Here is a 20366-nt window from a genome sequence, read left to right as displayed (position 1 = left end):
ATAATTCGTTTGAGGAAGAAAGTGACAAAAGAGTGTACGACGAAAATAATAATAATATTAAATAATTCTACGTTGGTGAATTATAACAACGTTTTTAATTATAAGGTTATAAAACAAATCAAGAACAGTAGGGTGACCACGCCAAAGACGTCCATGGACTATTACTGGCTGTCAAAATATGACGTTATGGAAACTGCAGATGAGGAATATCTTATATTTAATAAAAAATGCGTCGACGATCCTACTATGCGTATAATTCCGATGGAGAAGTATTTTGAAATATTAAAGGAAGTTCATAAAACTGTTGGATAAGGTGGACGACTAAAAATGATTCAATACATTAAAAATAGGTTTATATCCCAAAGAAACCCATTGAGCTATTTATTGACTATTATTGTGTTATTAATACTAATATATATGACAGGAACATACTTTTCTGTTTAATTTGCTTACTCCAAACCCCATGGAATTATTTACCAGCGATGTAACCCTTATAACTTCTTGCGAGTAGTAGCGAGTGTAACATCCACCAGATACAAGAACCCACCGCTCTCAGAACGCATCCCAAACGAGCCAGCTGAGCGCAGACCTAGGTAAGGTGGGGAAACTCGTCTACCCCTATAGTCTGCAACATAGTATGCAACAATAATGTCCTCTTAGCCAATTATCGGCTACGGCGGCTGTTCTCATGTAAGGAGATTAGCCAACTGCGCGAGACATATTATAGTGCACAAGAATTTGCGAGGTGACACACAGACACAGCTGCACTCACTATTCCTTCACTTCCATAGCCCGATGGGACGGCAATCCAACACGATCGGAGAGAGATCAGGCGCAGGACCGACATTTACGTGCTCTCCGATGCACAAATACCAACTTCCAAGCTGCGGGCTGTTTCGTGAAAGTCTCTAAAACCCACAAAGCGATTTCGGCTCGACCCGGGAATCAAGACCTCGTGCTCGACAGCTGCGCTTGCGACAGCTAGACCAACGAGGCAGTGAACCTACAGGTTACGTCATTTAAGATTAAGTGTGTTCTATTTTAAGATTCCTAAAATGTTACTAAAGTTCCTATTTTATTTAAATTATTATGTATGTCGGACTTAAAGGACAGGAACAAGATCTTACTCTTTATATTTGCAATCGAAGTTATGAAAAAAACCTAAGTGTTTTTGCCTCCTGACAATTTTGAGCTGTGAAAAATTTCACAACTACCAGATTTTATGAAATTAAACTCCAATGGGTCGAATTACCTATGCTACGCGAGTTTCCCCCTTACCCAAAATATTGTGGATTTATATTAAATATTTTATGGATACCCTATTATACCATACGGCCAGACGTGGATGACAAAATCGAGAAATGTTGACGATTTAACGATCTGGTCAAATTAACATGAACATTTCATGAAACGCAACCATTTCATGAAATGCTCAAGCTTTTCATGAAGTGGTCAATTCTACGATATGGCTACGACATATATATATATAACAGGATAGCAAGATGTAAAAACTTTGATTATCATTTTATATTAAGACGCTGGTATAATTTTGATGATCATTTACTTCTTTTGGTGATCATTTACTACTTTTGGGATAACAATGATTTATTTCGACTCATTTTGCTTAAATAGGATAGCAGAATTTAGAAACTTTGGTTATAATCTTACTTTAAACTGGTGGTTTAATTTTGGTGATCATTTACAATTTTTGGCTTACGCATGATTTAATTTGGAGTAATTTTACTTAAATAGGATAGCAAAGTGTTAAAACTTTGGTTATAGTTTTGCATTAAAATGCGAGTTTCATTTTGGTGATCATTTACTATTTATGTATGCTATTTGTTACTATATCTGGTGATCAGTTAAACATAAGCCTATGCATATATGATTTTATAACATCACTAAGGTTATTTTCTTACTGGGTTGAGGAGGTCAGATAGGCAGTCGCTTCTTGTAAAGCACTGGTACTCAGCTGAATCCGGCTAGACTGGAAGCCGACCCCAATATGATTGGGAAAAGGCTCGGAGGATGATGGCTAAGGTTATTTTCTAAAAATATATTTTTCCATTGTTACAGAATGATGAAGGCGACAATTCAGTGCTGAGTTTTAAGAAACATCGTTTTTCGATCAATGTGCCTAAAAGGTAAGAACTACATAATGAACAATTATAATCCAACTTATGTTATAAATGTGATAGCTTGTGGGTTTAGAGAATTTAGAGATAGTTAGAGAATTGGACACATACCTAGAGGTATATCCATTTTTTATTTGTTTTCTCCTAATGATATACAATGGCAATGGTCGTGGTGGCCTAGTGGGCAAAGAACCAACCTCTCGAGTATGAGGGCGCGAGTTCGATTCCAGGCAAGTACCAATGCAACTTTTCTAAGTTTGTATGTACTTTCTAAGTATATCTTAGGCACCAATGACTGTGTTTCGGATGGCACGTTAAACTGTAGGTCCCGGCTGTCATAGAACATCATTGGCAGTCGTTACGGGTAGTCAGAAGCCAGTAAGTCTAACACCAGTCTAACCAAGGGGTATTGGGTTGCCCGGGTAACTGGGTTGAGGGGGTCAGATAGGGCAGTCGCTCCTTGTAAAGCACTAGTACCCAGGTCCCAGCTACATCCGGTTGGACTGGAAGCCGACCCCAACATAGTTGGGAAAAGGGCTCGGAGGATGATGATCCTAATGATATACAATGAAGAATATTTCATTTTATGCTACTTGTTCCCTAGTCCTGTGGCTGTAAGTAGTTTCCTCAAGAAGCGGATGAAACTACGGTAAACAATTAGAATTAAATACGTTTAAGAATATTAAACCGCACTACACGGAATCCGACTAAAGGAAGAAACACTCAAAATTCCCAGTAACTCTTTACAATCAGGGTCCTCCCAAAATCCCAAATGATTTCTCAGCAATCCCAATAATTCGATAAGAAGGAAAATCTTACCAATTTATAAGTAAATGTGAAATTATCTCTGTTTGTTGGACTTTCACGCCAAAATGACTTAACCGGCTAACATGAAATTTACCATTCATCTAACCTTAAAAAGGGCATCTATTATTTTATATATCATCATCATCATCATCATCTGAGCCTTAGGACGTCCTCTGCTGAACATAGGCCTCCCCCTTAGATCTCCACAGATACCTGTTGGAAGCGACCTGCATCCAGCGTCGACGGCGACCTTTATAAGGTCGTCTGTCCATCTTGTTTATATATGGATACATATTTAATTGTAATACTGTTTTAAAAAGAGTAACTATCGACTATCTTGCTTATTCTTCTCCAAAGGAAGCTACTTTTGAAATAAGAAACTAGAATCAAACTGATTTATACATCTTATTCTTTATTGCGCAGCAAACAGTAAATACATACGGGATACAGACAGTTATGTACAACGGCGAGCTTAACCCAGAATTGGGTTCTCTTACAGCCAACCTTAAAGCGATAGAGATTGACTGATTATTATTGACTTTCATATGTTCTTGTAAAGGCTTAAATTAAATAAATTATTTGGCTTTGAAAGGCTATTTTTTTAGCCGGGTACGAAAACTAGTTCCCGCGGGAAGCGGGTGGAACCGCAGGGAACAGTTAGTTCACGTTAAATAATTTCTAAGCAATAGGTATTACTTCGATATGGACTCAGTATTTTACAGAAAAACCAATATAAAGGAAAATATAATATCCCCATACCATATTATTTTTTTAATAGTAAATTCCCTATGATTTACTATTCTAGTAATTCAAAGATTTCAATTGAAATATGCCTAATTATAGTTCGGCCATTCAGAGAATGCGTTCCTGACACGTCGCGATTGAACTGACGACGTAACTTTGCAATGGCGTTGCAGTTACGATAAAAATATTTTTGCTGGTTGTTTACCGTTTTAACAATTGAGGAGCATTAAAACAACATTATTATATCAATAATCAATGAATGTTATAATTTTGTGCCAAACTGAGTGTCAAATAACTTGGTAAACAATATTTTTCTAAATCTATACTGCGCTATTACAAGGTTATGTCAGCGGTTTATATTTTGTAGTGCTGTGCTAAAAATAACAGGCAAGTATCGTAATCTGTTCTTATACAGTTATAATATAAAATAATACGTTTTGATTTTCTTTTTAAGAATTGGAAAATAATGGACTATAAGACTTAATTATAACGTTTATGAAATATAAAAATAAAACTATGACCAAACCGCATTTTTATACTTAGATTAAAAATGGTAACCCCAAATGGCGTTATGGGCCGCCATTTTGTGACGCTAAAACAGTCGTCCGTTGTCGTTTCGTGCGCATAGACCACGTTTTTCAAGTGTTTTCGATCTGTTTTTATTTGATTACCCGGCTTTTGTTAGACCGAGATATCAGGATTGATTCTGTTATTGATAATAATATAATTATACATGTAGGCGAAGATGATGATGAAGACACCACCTCCTCAAGCAAATCGGAGTCTGATTAATATTCTGTTCGCACATTCAATTCAATGTACTTGTAACAAAGAATAAATAAAACAATTTTATTATATGAATATTACCTTTTTTTGGTTTCCACTTAAATAACTAAAATATAAAACAAATGATTCCGCCAATTTAAAACGAAAATAATCTTAAAATAATGCGGCGGTTCATTTTGAAGGAACGGTAACGAACTCAGTGTTATGTTGTGCCCATCACTAGTCGTGACTAACTGATAGGTGTCAGGAACGCATTCTCTGAACGGCCGAAGTATAGATGATGGCATTAATTTTCCTATTAATTAGTTATATCGTAGGCTTTTTTGACTAAAAAGGCTATCAATAAATATTTATACTGCGTAAAATAGTTTCCTAGAAATATGATTATGAAAAGCCAAGTCCAAAAATAAGGCATGTAACGCTTGATGACCAATACGTAATTTTTGGAATTTGGTGTTCAAAAATAAATTATTTTATTTATTGAGTATTAAACTTTGGTCAAGCATTTTTTATAATTCATCCACCTTCTGCAATATTTTTCTTTTTCACATAAATTGATTAAGATTATTACCATTGACTATTCCTTTAAACTTATAGTAAGGGATATTAATTTTATCGATTTATACGACAATTTTTTAGCGACCGTGAGAGTGTGTGGCACGGGAATAAGACGTTATGTGGGCAAGCGAGCCGATATCCTATCCGATATCCTACGATATCCGGAGCAGAGATACAGGTAGGGCGAACACTACAGAAACAAACATTTATTACAGATTTCTTTCCAAAAAAAAAATATAATGGTGCTGAAGTCGTAAAATACGTCATAAAGTCACTCCCTTCGTCAGACCAAGTGCGTATCTGACATCACATGATTATTGTTAAGGAAAAAATTCAATATTATTTCAAAAAATATTCCTAAGTTACGTGCGTAAAAGATAAACATAACGATATTGATATTTAGTTATTTGGACGTGTTTTTTTCCGTAATATTATATTTATTGTGCTAATTAAGAATTTTATTTATCATTATAGACCATACAACAAGAAGAAACATACTATATAATATTTATTTAGCGGGCTTTCCTCGTTGCATAAAAGAAACTTAGATAGGTACCCAGGCTCTAATTTTATTAGTTCAATAAAGTAAGTAAATAAATAGTTTCAGACTGATATCCACGCTAATAATACTAATCCTTTACTATTGACTATATGACCTTTGCTCCCTATCAGGCGATAAATGCCTTATGTTAGTAAATACGAAAAAATGTTGCAACCCCATATGGATATCATTGATTTCAACAAAACATCATCATCATTATCCTTCTGCACTTATCTCAATTTTATTTGGGGTCGGCAGCATGTTTTCTACTTCCTAGATTCTATCTGCCGTCATCTCACAAGTAACATACTTTCTAGCCATATCGACTTTCACACAATCTATCCATAGTTTCTTTAGTCGTCCCCTTCAACTATATCTATCTACCTTCATACCGAAATCTTTACTCACAACAAGACATTCATTCTTATATCACATATAATTCTGATGCTATGTAAATATTATCATCATCATCATCTCAGCCATAGGACGTCCACTGCTGAACATAGGCCTCCCCCTTAGATCTCCACAGATACCTGTTTGGGGCGACCTGCATCTAGCGTCTTCCGGTGACCTTTATAAGGTCGTCTGTCCACTTTGTTGGTATAACTATTAAAATTTTCCGAATAGCTAAGAAATAATTAGAATTGAACATAAACCTTGATAATCAGAAAATCCCCTACTTAAGTTCATATGCGTACGCTTAACACATATGATGTTCTACAAATCTAAATAATTATGGATCTCCCCTTTTCCATACGTACCACTATGAAATTTCTACGTCACAATACAGAAACATAATATAGTCCTTCTATCCTACTAATATTATGAACGCGTAAGTTTGTATGTACCTACATATATAAGGTGTTGATTTGCATTTGTGCCATAGTTCAGGAGGAGGACATACAATACGTAAATAATCGATTGGAATTACAGTAAATGGGAAATAACTAATATGCACTGCTTTTTTTGTCATTGTAATGTCGTGGTATTTTCGAAGTAATCCAATTTTATGAATGAAATTTATGAGTGATCGTTGCGTATGCTTTGTGTTTGCGTTTGTGTGAGGGTGCAGCACGGTTTTAACGCCAGTAACATACGCGACAAGTTTAAATAAGGCTAGATGACATTTACGGAATTCCGAAAAAAAATTAAAGAAAAAAAATTACGTACCAATTTTTTTATTGATTTGGGTCGAGAATCATTAGCATAATTACCTCCTTGAATATGGCACGGATGCAAATCAACAGCTTGTATGTATGGATACCTATATTTCTTCCTTCATGCAAAATGTATTTAATGGATTTTAGTGAAACTTGGCAGTAATATAGCTTATATTACTACCTGAATAACATTATGGACTACTTTACATCTACCTGCAGGAATTAATTAATTCCGGACGCGAGTGAAACCGTAAGAAACAGCTAGTATAGTAAAAACAATGGAAAATGTGAATTCATTCACGTAAACATATATGTATTTGGGAACTTACGTTTGTAAATGCGTATAATATGTGATCAGGAAAAGAATTGGAGTAAACCCCGAATTTTACCTCATACCTACCTACCTACATAGTAGAATTTACCTTTGTGTGTTTACGTTCGTCACAAAATGAGGAAATTACTCGCATGCCCGAATAATGTCCCTTGAAATTTAATAAATCAATATCATCAATATACTTGGGTTGCCTGGTTAACTGGGTTGAGGCGATCAGATAGGCAGTCGCTCTTTGTAAAACACTGGTACTCAGCTGCATCCGGTTAGAGTGGAAGCCGACCCCAACATAGTTGGGTTGGGAAAAAGGATAGGCAGATGATGATATGTCACCATATTGTGTCATGGTGATTAGGAACAATGTATTATGAAAGAATGAATATGTAGCTAGGTATATTGATGATAAAATTGATTGCTTGTAAAGCACTGATACTCAGCTACATCCGGTTAGACTGGAAGCCGACCCCAACATAGTTGGGAAAAGGCTCGGAAGATGATGAAAATATCTTGTAGGTATATTTTTATGCGAGAGTGGGATGTAGTTCCCTCGGTACTCGTTTGAAACAGCGTGAATCCGATCTCAGTTATGTACTTTCCATATATTTATGTATCTCTACCAAATAGGTAGGTAATATGTATATATGCCACCGGAAAATTACAAGATCCGTAAGTTTATCAAATTACTAGGAAGTTTACAAACTTTCGTAAGATTCTAAACGGGAGATACATTGTAATATTTTACGTCCACATTTTCGTAAATTGATAAACATACTGAACTCACTCGTAAAATAATAAGTAAGCAGTAACCAAACGCTACGCGCGATCTGATTGGTTGGCTGTCACGTGTCACTTCTCCTTCCTAAGCATTGCCACTATGAACATTGACCAATCAGAGAGCAGTGTGTTATTTTACGTATTTCAAAGATCGTATATTTAAAAGAGTTTCTGTGATTGGTCGAACCATATAAAATCTTACGAATAGATATTCGTTAGTTTATAAATTTACCGTATGACGTCGGAAATCAATAAATTTACGAAAATGTGGACGTAAAATATTACAATTTATCTCCCGTTTAGAATCTTACGAAAGTTTATAAACTTCCTAGTAAATTGATAAACTTACGGATCTTGTTATTTTCCGGTGACATATACTTATCATCGGTAATTTCATTCATCTTTTTCGCAATGTTTTTTTTTTATTATCTTCTGCCTCAACCCGCAGGCTATCACATTATGCACTAATTAATGACTTAAACAAAAAAACTGGGAAAACCCATGTTCCAAAAGTCGAAAACAGACGAGATACTTTTATCGGCACGATAAAGATTTTACTCAAAACTGTATCACGTTTTTGCAACTGTTTGTCGCTCAATATTAAAAACATTTTAGAAATACACGAATTTACGATGGATTTCAGTTACCTATCTTGATTTTCTTTCTGTTGATAATGTACAAAATGTAGTTTCTGAAAGAATAATAACAGATACGTTATTGAAGTCCACAGTTTGTATGTATATTATGTAGCATTCAACAGTTGCATCGAGATTTCAAAAAGTGTTTCATCGCCGATTTCAAAAGTTACTCGTCTGCGTGATCTTAACCTCAAAGGTCGTTTGGAAATCCCAAGATATTAAGGAAAACGTATTTTTTTAATGAAACCTTATTTTTACAGTCAAGCGGATAAATTGCTGAAATTAAGAGAAATGCTTTGGAAGACTTTCGACTACTATATCGAGAGAGATGTTATGAATATAATTTTTGAAGACAAGGAGAAAGTAAAGCATTTCAAAGTCAGGCTGATAAAACTGTTGGAAGAGTGCTAGTGGAAGCACACAGAGAGTATGTAGAAGGGAAATCTAGGATTGAAAATATTGAAGATTATGGATGAAATAAAATAATAAAAGAACATATTAGTCAATAATTTTGTCGTTTTATTTAACCTCCAAAAGAATGTGATGTGGGGATCCCACCTGACACCTTAAGGTTTTACCCAATAGTTGTAATGGGTCAATTGTGGCTTGTAAGTTTGGCAACACCAGCTTACTGTCAAGGATCGTGTAGGTATGTAACCTTTTTTTAAACAGAAGACCCCGCCCGCTATGGGAGCAGCGGGCCGAGTTTCAAACTTTTACTGACTGAAACCCACCATGTTTCTTCTGGAGTCTTTTATGTACCCCGCCAGCTTGCCTGGGCTGGGGGACCATTCGAAGGAGTTACCGCGGCCCTGGTACATAAAAAGGCCTACGACGGAACACGACGGTTTTTAGTCAGTTAGAGTCTGACAATCCCTCACCGCTGCTAACCCACAGCGGGAGGGGTCATTTAGATAAAAAAAAGCCTAGGCAAGCTTCTAAGCTCTGGGAATTAGGGGGTCCCCATGTAACTAAGACTATACCGAGTTACATGGACCTGTGCCCAACCATGGATTTGAAGGTAAAAATTGGTAGATACTTTGTTTTGTGAAAATTATAATTTTGAGAGTAACTTGTTCGAAGTTGGGTCTAATTACTTCACGATTGTGAAAAGGTATGAACAAAACAAACAATACTGCGCGAGGCGTCAAATGGCTTACTTCGGGGAAGAATCATTGTTTGACGTGAACTGTGTATGTTTATGAATGTCCAAGACATCCGGTTAGAAGCGTCTTTAACGTAGTAAGCAAAGATGCCTTCGGATATACATTTCAAGTTGCCTTACAAAAAACTCAATGTCATCAGAGTCTTATTTGAAAAACCAGTTTGACTGGTCATAACATACTCGTAATATTGTTAAGAAGAAAAACTAGATTCGTTATCACATAAATCAACTTGAGGAAGTTGTATTTTTTTGTTAAAACTAATCATGTTTTTATTACTGTTCGATATGATTGGATAGACAAACTGTTATAAGTAATATTGTCGTCATAGTAATGGATTATTTCATTAATATTAGGTACTCTTGACGGACAAAAACTTGGTCAAAACACGTGCGATTATGTTTCAAATCTTGCTCATGTTTGATTGTTATGTTCGAAATCTTTATTACATACTGTTACAGCCTTTTTATCGTCCCACTGCTGGGCACAGGCCTTCTCTCACACGGAGAGGGATTGAGCATTAATCACCACGCTTGCTCAATGCGGGTTGGTGATTACAGACTTTATAGTCCAGGTTTCCTCAAGATGTTTTCCTTCACTTTTATATCAGCCATTGGTGTCTAAGATATACTTAGAAAGTACATACAAACTTAGAAAAGTTGCATTGGTACTTGCCTGACCTGGAATCGAACCCACGCCTTCATACTCGAGAGGTTGGTTCTTTACCCACTAGGCCACCACGACTTTTTTACATAATAAATTATTACTTACACTGTGTATCCTTCTCAAGGATAACTTGAAAACTATTGTAAAAAATCTTGTTTTGAAAAGAGTGTGACTTGACTTGACTTGGAATGGAACCGTTTCGAAAGATAGATTGACAAAAGTTTCATTCAGCAGAAGAAAAAAGACACAAGAAATAAAACTAAAATTAAATCAAGGTATGGGGCTGCGGAATGGTTCGAAACAGTTACGCGGCCTTGGTACCTACACTTTACTCCTGTCGTGGGTTAAGAACTAGAGTAGCGTAAGGGCAAAAATGCAAAAAAAAAATTTTTTTCACCATCGTTTATTTAATCCCCATATTTTTATGTGCCGAAAAACTGGAACGATGTAGTGTGTTGATTGCTTAGTACAACAATAACGTATAAAAAAAAAGATATTTGTTTATTGCCAAAATGAAGTGAATACTTACAATAATCTTGACATTATTTTCTCAAAAAAATTACGAGCACTGCGATTGTAACTCGATTTACAGAGCGAATAAGACACCAAAAATATGCCTTCAATGTAATCGCTTAAATAACGTATCTTGCCATACGTTATTAACGCAGAAAGTTTGATTATGTAGGCTTAGTTTGTTTCGTGCCAAATAAACGTAAAGTACTGCTTATGGGTCCTTGTTTTGTAAGCTTCCGTAATTTTTCTTCCTGCCAAAAAAACGTAAGGGTGGGATACGCTACTATGGCACTAATTTATGTAACAGCCAAAATGACGTATGTCAACCAGTTTTTGAAAACTAAATTTTATTAAAATGAAACCGTATTTTAATTGACCAAAAAGTTACATTATTCTGTAGCCGATAAATAAAGTTTTATTATTAGTAAAAATCAGATATCTATATAACTACTATAGATTTTGCCACAAAAAGGGCTATAAGATAGTAGGTAAAGGAGATGGCCAAAAAAACACCCAGAGTCGACAGGAACTTCATATGTATGATTGGATTCAGTATAATTTGTGGATTTTAAAAAGTATTTCAAATCATCTAAAAACCATGGGGTTCTCTTTTTATAACGTTTATTCGATCAAGATTTTAGTTCACAAAAAAGTTTACTTTTACTGTTTGATGTTCGTTAGAAGTTGAATGCAGACTCGTGATTGGACCGTTTTACATTGCTAAGTCATTTGTTATATTTGACAATGTCACATGGCGCGATTTTCAAAGACAATTTCTCCAAAAACATTTCATAGCCAGTTGTGAAGGTTGCATGGAACTGCGAAACCTCTCCAAGTAGGTAAGGTCGGTGCTTAATCGTATCTGGAGTGGTTAAATACAAGACCTTTTAATCACCAGGCCAACTCTGAAACTATGGTGTTATTACTAGTGGCTTGTATAATGTTAGTTTACTTTGCTTTTTTATGTCCCTTGATGTTAATAATCTTTAAAATCAACATATATTCAACATAATCTATTTTTGCGATAATATGAAATAGCTCCTATACCCCATGGATTTCAGTCTGGATTTTTTGGCACCATCAAAGGTCTATCATAAAGAACCTACTGGTAACCATTTCATTGCTGTCGATTCTGGGTTTTTTTTCTATGAAAATTTGGCCATCTCCTTTGAGTTGTTTTCGGGCTCTCCCGAGAAGTTGTCATTTTGGCCTTACGCTACTCTAGTTCTTAACCCACGTGTTGGAACAACGGTAAGTTTTAGTTAGTACAAATCTGACACTTTCAAAACTCATACAAACGAAAGAAAATTCATAATAAACAGTAGGTAGCTTTAAGAAAACTGTCCAGGGGGGTTTATATTGTGGGTAAACTTGAACCTTAGTATTTGATAGGTTAGGTACCCCTATATCAGGCTAAGGATGCATCTGTATACATTTTTGCAATAAAATAAATAAATAAAATAAGGAAAACCCACGGGGATCACCTTATAACTCATATCCAATACATATACTTTTAAAGCAATAAATCAAAGCGTAAAACATTTCAAACATTATCGATCGGGTTTTCCCGTAGAAATTCGTATTACGTTTAGGAATTACTGTTTTCGTTGTAGTGTTTTTTTTCCTACTAATAATTATGGGTGTTGTATTTTTTTTTACAATTTCCCAGCAAATTGTGGGACATTCTAGTACCTAATGTGATTTTCTTGTTCGGTTGTGGTTACAGAGTGATGAAAGTAAGGTTTAAGGAATTCAATTTCATTCCCGATTCCGGTAGTGTTGTTGGGTTTTTCAATATGGATAGGTATTAAAACCATTCATAGGTAGCCTAACTTGGCCCCACTTTTCATTTGGTACTTAGATATGTACCAGGGGTTCTTGCGGTTTCCCGGGCCCGGGCCCGTGAATTCCGTATGAGACTTCAAAACTTAAGAATTTTACGGTTACATAACAGCAACAGTAATTTCAATTACTACATTATTATCATTCTTGGGGAATAACAAAAAGGGAATAAAATAAGTATCTACCTATCGCGTGGGCTATCCGACTTCATTTCTCAGATGTTAATGACGTTATTATCTTACTTACAGGAATTACATTAAAATAATATAAGACCGATGTAATATTCAAAGTACATATTGTTATAAGGAAAATGTACTTAGGTGCCTACCTACGTTATTTTCATAGTGATAGATATGGCCCGGTTTCTGAATTTATTAGTGATTAAACTTGTAAGATTTAACTTACATATGTACCTACCTACCTAGGCAGGTACCGCAAAACAATCCTTTCTCATATTTTGTGACGGCTATCCTTACTTAAGTAGGTATATTTTTAGCTATATAATGATGATTATGATATCCTCCTAGCCGATTAAAGGCCACGGCTGTTCTCGTAAGGAAGGAGATTAACCAACTGCGCAAGATATTATTATAGTGCACAAGCATTTGCGCAGACACAGGTGCAGTCTCTATTTTCCTTCACTCTCTTAGCCGGGTCAGTATTTATCCGACACGACCTGAGAGAACTTTTTATTAATGGGTCAATGGTCTAAGATCTATGTAGGTACAATATACCTATAATCATTACCTACAAAAAGAGTAAGGCATTTTAAAACCGTTTAAGTTTTAAAGTCTTGATTCAATTCAGTTCATAAGAAAAAATCGTTGACTTAAATCTTGGTTCAATACAGTTCAATAAGAAAGAGCCCGTTACCCATTTTTTTGACAAACTTTTTGATGGGAAATGGATCGAAAAAACGTCGATGAGATCACCGTTTCACGTATGCGTGGTTATTCAAATATCTACGTCATCTTGATAAATACCTGAGAATTTCCTTATAAGATGGTTAGGTACGTTACGGAAAAAACTTGGTTATGCACTTTTGAAATTCAAAACTGTTTTAATTTTGGTTTAGTAAACATATAACCGATTTCCTTTTCGTATGTTTTTAGGTGTTGTTTATGTTTATTGTTTACTTTAGCTACAATTCTTAGAATTTTGGAACGAAACGTTTCCATAGTGTTGCTATGATTTTCCCGTTTTATAAGGGGAAGTAGTAGGAGGTATCTATATAATAATATAACGTATTTGTTAAAGTTATTTAGAGTTTGGAGATATGTCTTATGTAGTATTTGGATTCGTCTTTGCAAATTGTTATTATAAATCTGAAGATTTTGTTGGTATGTTTGCTTGAAAGCGCTCAAAGCAAGAACCAGGGGTTTCATTTGAAAAAAAAACAGTTTTAAAAAGCACATAGAGGCAGGCACTTTTAACTTTTACCTATAGAGCACTCTTTATTCGAAAACGCTAAGTTCCCGTGAGAGGTGGGTGAAGCTGCTGGCGGAAGCTAAGGTTAATAATTAATTTACCTAAATTATACTAAAGATGCTCCCCTTATATTTAAATTTTCTTAGACATTCTGTTAATAATCAAGGTTTTCGTTTTCATAATCTTAAAAAATAATCCCTAAGGTCTATAATTATACAATCACCAACATTATATTGATACTTAACGATAATGAATTAGATAAAATATTAAAATTATTATTTATTATAGCTAATTAAGTCTAAAATGACGCGTCGGTAAATACCAAACCAGGTAATGATCGTCAAATGTGATTAATAGAACAAAAGGATCAAAAAACCATGCCTATTTCGATTAGGTATTTGCGTACTACAAATATTTCCCCATGACTGATAGGTACCTACAATAGAGAAAACGTAAAATCGTAAACGTAGAATTAATAACTATTATTATAAATACTGTCACTATGACCAATTAAGGGAATTTAGTTTATTTTTAATGTCGACTAGATTAAAGGTCACGTCAGCAGCTGATGTGACGTCAAAAAGAGAATTATGCGTCGTTCCTAAGAATGTTGCATGCAGCGTAATTTTACACACATTTTTTAATTCAATTTACGTAAATTAATTATTTGCCTACATCTTGTGACTCAAGCTATAATAAACTCATGAGTAACTCGATTTACGCATATTTTTCGATAGCCTTTATTGTATTTTCCAAGAAATTATAAAGTACTTCCAAGTATGTTGACACAACAATCGCAAGAATTTACGTCAAGTTTCCTTTAATACAAAAAAAAAAACTTATTAACACCAATTTAGGTAAAAAAATTGCACTAAGTATACAATACTTACTTCCTAATTAATAATGCTTAATTATTATCGTAATAAGCTTTTCTTTGTATCACTAGGAGGGTAGATTTAAATGTTTCGTCATGTTGTAGGTAGTTGGCTCAGATTTCCCAAAATCAGCTTTTATTTATTTTGATTTGTATTTTAATATTATGCAGGTGGCCTTACATTTAAATACTACTTGATATCGTTTACCTAAAACAACTCATGATAAAAACTGTCTGAGCAACTAAAATCAAATGTTTACTAGAAAATTACTTAATTCATTATATTAATTGACGACCTGTACAGAGCATTTTTATCTAGGTCAGTGGTTCTTAACCTTTTTGACATCAGGGACCACTTTAACTAAAGTTTGTCTTGCCGGGACCACCTCATCGGTTTACCTAAATTAGCACTCATTTCTTTATTATTTATCAAAAAAAAACTGAATTTTTGGGTCAGTTATACTCAAAGCTAAACGCATGTCGGCAGTTGTGTGAAAAACTTGCCTATGCAGTTTCCAAAAGCGCGAGCGAAGCGAGCGCGAAATTTTTATCGGACCTAAACCAAATATTTTTGGTCTGTTGACAAATGCAAAAATAAGGGCATAATATCTAGTTTTCGAATACGCGAGCGAAGCGAGATCGAAATTTTTATCGGAGTTAAAACAGTTACGTAAAATTTTGCCCAAACGTACTTTATTTTTGTTTGTTGACAAATGCCAAAATAAGGGCATATAGTTTCTGAATAGGCGAGCGAAGCGAGCGCGAAATTTTATCGGACTTAAACCAAATATTACGTAAAATTTAGCCCAAACGTACTTAACTTTTTGTTTGTTGACAAATGCCAAAATAAGGGCATATCGTTTCTGAATACGCGAGCGAAGCGAGCGCGAAATTTTAATTATTTTTTAAAACTCAAAACCAAAATTACGTAAAATGTAGCCCAAACATACATTTTCATGAACGGGGGGACTAGGTACGACACACCCGATATACGTCGATAAAAATTAAGTTAGATAACGTATAGCAACGTCGCGAAGCTAAGCTTCGCGGACCACTTGGAATGCCTCCAAGGACCACCAGTGGTCCGCGGACCACCGGTTAAGAACCACTGATCTAGGTGCTAAACACCTTACTCATATTGAATGTTAGACAGTTTAAAAAAAAATGTTCTTCATATTATAAATTAATAATAATCTTAAAGAAGAAATATCCTCCAAATTATATTATTTGCTTTCTCATTGCATCTTTCCGGATTTTACCCATTGTTGTTAAATAAAATAACGCGCTCGCAACCCTGACCTTCCCAATTTCTTTTGTATAACAACTGTTAACAACTGACAGTTTAATGAATGACAGTACCTAGTAACATAAACAAAACAATAACAAAAAGAACCGAATCTTTACTGTCTAACACTTCTAAGAATAAAATCGCATCGCATTGATAATTAACTCATTAAACAAAACTTTATTATCTAAACAAACAAAATGTTATCCTCAAAGTAAGTGTGAGTTGAAGTCCCCAGTCGCCGGCTTGTATGAAACTAGTTTATTAAACAAATAATACTCGAGTAGGTACCTATCGTTTAGTATTTTAAAACCTGCTTAACGTGTATATAAATACGTATAAATACATTGATCCAACGTACTAACCGGTCAGTCGGTAGTTTTCCTTGAAGCGCGCGCGTACTAGTCATCGTATAGTGAATTAAAAAATGCCCAGCGCAAGTTGACGCGAGTGTCTAATATCGCAAAACGTGGAACACTTATAATTAATTTCATTGACAATTAAGTAACGTTAGAAATATGCAGGTTGTAGTGTTTATAGTGAGTTGTGTGGCGTTGTGCTACGGAAAAAGTCTAGATACGAGTGTAGCGGACGCGGCTTCTAATGCTACGGTACTCCATAGTGGATTGTCGGAAAAAATAGGAAACTTTTCCATCGAAGTTTTATTCCACACGTCTAAAACTTTGCAAGATGGGGAGAACTTCATTATGTCCCCTATCACAGTGTGGAGCGTCTTATCCGTCATTGCCGAAGGTGCGTCGGGTACAACGAGAAAAGAAATAAATAACTTGCTCCGACTATCCGTGAGAAACCGCGACGCTACACGAATTGGCTTCAGAAACATCACCCAGTGGCTTCAAGTCAACACCAACACAGTTCAACTAGCTAAAATAAACGCTATTTTTGTTGACAAAGACCGTCTGCCACTACAAGACTTCCAGGAAATAGCTAAATATTATTACCAGACAGAAACCGTACCACTAGACTTTAAGGACAGTGAAAAAGCTGCTTCTGTCTTGAACGGTGCCATATCAAACATTACTCATGGTAAAATCCCACACATGGTTGATGCTAGCTATTTTCAAGGAACACAAATGGTGTCTACCAGTGCTCTTTACTTCAAAGGACAGTGGACAGTGCCGTTCAATTCATCATCGACAACGAAAATGCCTTTCTATGACACACACGGACAAAAGATGGGTGAAGTCAACATGATGTACAATAGATACACTTACCCTTTCTCCAACATTAAAGCACTCCAAGCTAGAGTCATAGAATTACCATACGGAAGCGAAAACAGACTTTCCATGATCATAATGCTGCCAAACCCTGGAGTTTCTCTAGAAGATATGTTTGCAAACTTCAAAACTGTGAACCTAGATACATTCTTTGAAGAATTAAGATTGTCTAAAGAAGAATATTCAGATGATGAAGTAGATTGCTTCATTCCTCGGTTCAAAATTAAATCTGATCTCGACTTGACCAATGTACTGAAGAACCGTTTAGGAGTTGTGGATCTGTTTGAGCCATCAAAGGCTCAGTTACCTTTCCTGTCTAGAACACCCCTGTATGTCTCAAAAATTGTGCACAAAGCTGAGATTGAAGTGACTGAAGAGGGAACTGAGGCTGCCGGAGTGACCGCAGCTGAGTTTAGCAACAGAATAGGAGTTGTACAGTTCCAAGCGAACAGACCGTTCACATACATGATCATCGAAAAGGTTACAAACTCAATTGTTTTCGGTGGCTTCTATAAAACACCATCTCTGTACTGAACGATGAATGAAAAATAATGAAATTGATTGTACAAAGCCTGCATTTTAAAAATAGAAGCTTATTAGCTGTTTGAATAAAGAATTGATGGATAAAATTCAACTTATACTGTTAGAACAAGGAAATAATTATGTTGACATGGTTTATTCCATGTGCGAGGAGTGCTCGGTTTTACAATAATGACTACAAGTATAAAATATTATCAGTGTTATTGTGTACATAATTAAACATCAAGATAGTGGCAATACAAGTTCTTGAATGTCAAAAGCCACAAGATTATAACCTTAGGAATTTTATTACTGTATATTTATAATTTTTTATCACTGCAAGATTGTATTACATACCTATGCAAAAGTTTAATAATCTGCTCATAGCAATAATATTCAATAATTTCGAATTGCATTTTGCTGTATTTTCCTACATTGTTAAATAAGACTATATGCATAGCTATTGACACTTAATTAAGCGCATTTAAAAGCCATGATAAGTGCATCAATCCTGCAGCTTGCATTTACAAACTTTGGTTTTTCAATATAGAACTTTAATGCTATGTCATTAAGGTTGACAATTGTTCATCAGGTTGCTCTCTAATTGACATGCAAATAAGTTGTTTTGTTCAAGCTATAACGTGGTACATTTTAGGGAAATAGCTTGTTTTCCTCAATTACTAGCAGACAGACAACTGATTGGAAAGAATTGTGTCAATTTAAATTATGGACTGCCCTCATGCGGGATTTTACAAGTTATATCCTCAAACCTTGGGTAGTTCCGCAAAAACAATGTTTTAAATTATTAGTAACACTGTGCGGTTTTTTGTAAATACCTATTTGTTATTTTTTTTCTTGTATTTTTGCGGTTAGAACCGTTTCTAAGTAACTATGTATTTTATATGTACCCATTGTTTTTAATAGTTAATTTTCATATGTAAAACATCTGTAAATAGTCTTTAAATAATTTTTAAAATTATAATATTGAGTTTGAAAGGATTGTTGTTCCAAAAACCGAACATGTTATTGTAATCTTTGCATAAATTAAAGTCAAGTTTGAACGAAATTAAGAACTAACAGGAAAAATCCTTTCAAAAGGTAACACATTTGTTTTTGGAATTTTAATGCGTTCTCAGTTTACCAATGGGGCTAATGTATGTTTTTCATTACCATACAGAAAAAAATTAACTTTGTTTCAAGAGAAATAAAGTTCAAAGTAATATCAACCATATCCTGAGACTGCTTTGATGCGTCAATGAATTTTTGACTGTATTCCAAGAAAGTTAAAGTTTTTTCTTGTATTGTAATGAGAACCATAGACTTAATAACCATCCAGAAAGGAAGTCCATTCCTTTAAAATCATGGTTGAATTCTATCAAACGCCTACATTCGCAGACGTCAATCTCTTATTAATAATCTGCAAAATAAAGTCAAATTGTACGTCACATGTACAGTCATGTAAAAAAATAGTTGTGCTCACTCCTATGAAATTAAACATTAATTTATTCATGTTACAATTTTGCTCAATTTTTAATCCAAGGTAATGATTAAATATTGTAGAACAAAATTGTTATTACTTTCTCTGAGTACTAACTAGTACTTCATGTAAAATCTTGTTCCACGTGATTTTCATATTTGTTAACAAATTGTGGGTTTTTCTGATACGCTAACGGCATTTCGAAGACTTATTTCAAATGTGGAATCAACCAACAATTTTTTTATAAAAAAACTTTTTGTAAAAATTGCAACCTCTTTTGTACATTACATAGATATTAATTTAATTTTAAGTTTAATGATCTCCATGAAGGCAGTCTAAAATTCTTATTTTTTAACACACAAAATTATTGTGATTGTGATAGATCTGAAATTATAATATTTTTTTAAGTAAATACTATGATTAAAAACATTCGTACACATTTGTATTTTTTTTTCTTTGTTGTTCTATCTGTGATATTTAGTTTAAGTTATAATAACATAATTAAACTTAGATAAAATAAAATAGTATGAAAAAATATTACTACTGTCTATCTTTATACTAGCTCTATTATCCTTTTGAAAATATTAACCATCTTTAATTTACTTCTAAAAATGTTCTCTCTGAATACTTTACACGCACAAATTAATAATTCTAACTTAATTTAAATCCTAACACATCTTTTGCGACATAAGAGCATTTTCTTTGCCGACTGTAGGTACATACATAATGCAGCTTTGTTAACAAAAGAACTGAAATAGATACTACTCTATATTACTGTAAACTACGTAGGTAGGTACCTTATACAACATTACATAAACACTGCCAGTCTTTGAACGGGGCATTAACAGTTTATCTAAAAGAATGATGGCGTAATAAGACCGTTAATC

At 34.5% G+C, this 20366-nt stretch overlaps 2 protein-coding genes across 2 annotated transcripts in view; both read left to right on the top strand.

The window, feature by feature from the left end:
• Nucleotides 1-8983, top strand: part of LOC124642334 (ATP-dependent RNA helicase DHX30-like) — a 33760-nt gene extending 24777 nt beyond the window's left edge. Inside the window, 3 exon segments of the mRNA XM_047180722.1 lie at nucleotides 2077-2144; nucleotides 8735-8865; nucleotides 8868-8983. Of these exon segments, the coding sequence (XP_047036678.1) occupies nucleotides 2077-2144; nucleotides 8735-8865; nucleotides 8868-8950 (282 nt within the window). The 3' untranslated portion in view covers nucleotides 8951-8983.
• A 7617-nt stretch (nucleotides 8984-16600) lies between these two features.
• On the top strand, nucleotides 16601-19918 carry LOC124642271 (serine protease inhibitor 77Ba-like). Its single transcript, XM_047180625.1, has one exon. It carries the CDS (start codon nucleotides 16764-16766, stop codon nucleotides 18015-18017), a length of 1254 nt encoding a protein of 417 aa, XP_047036581.1. The 5' UTR covers nucleotides 16601-16763; the 3' UTR covers nucleotides 18018-19918.
• The last annotated feature ends 448 nt before the right edge of the window (nucleotides 19919-20366 follow it).

The sequence above is a fragment of the Helicoverpa zea genome, chromosome 24 (genome assembly GCF_022581195.2).
Source record: "Helicoverpa zea isolate HzStark_Cry1AcR chromosome 24, ilHelZeax1.1, whole genome shotgun sequence".
NCBI lineage: Eukaryota > Metazoa > Arthropoda > Insecta > Lepidoptera > Noctuidae > Helicoverpa > Helicoverpa zea.
This window is presented reverse-complemented; position numbering and strand designations above follow the sequence as displayed.

Bases quoted from the DNA above. Each gene is read 5' to 3' on its own strand.
- LOC124642271 (XM_047180625.1), top strand. From the start codon at position 16,764: ATGCAGGTTGTAGTGTTTATAGTGAGTTGTGTGGCGTTGTGCTACGGA.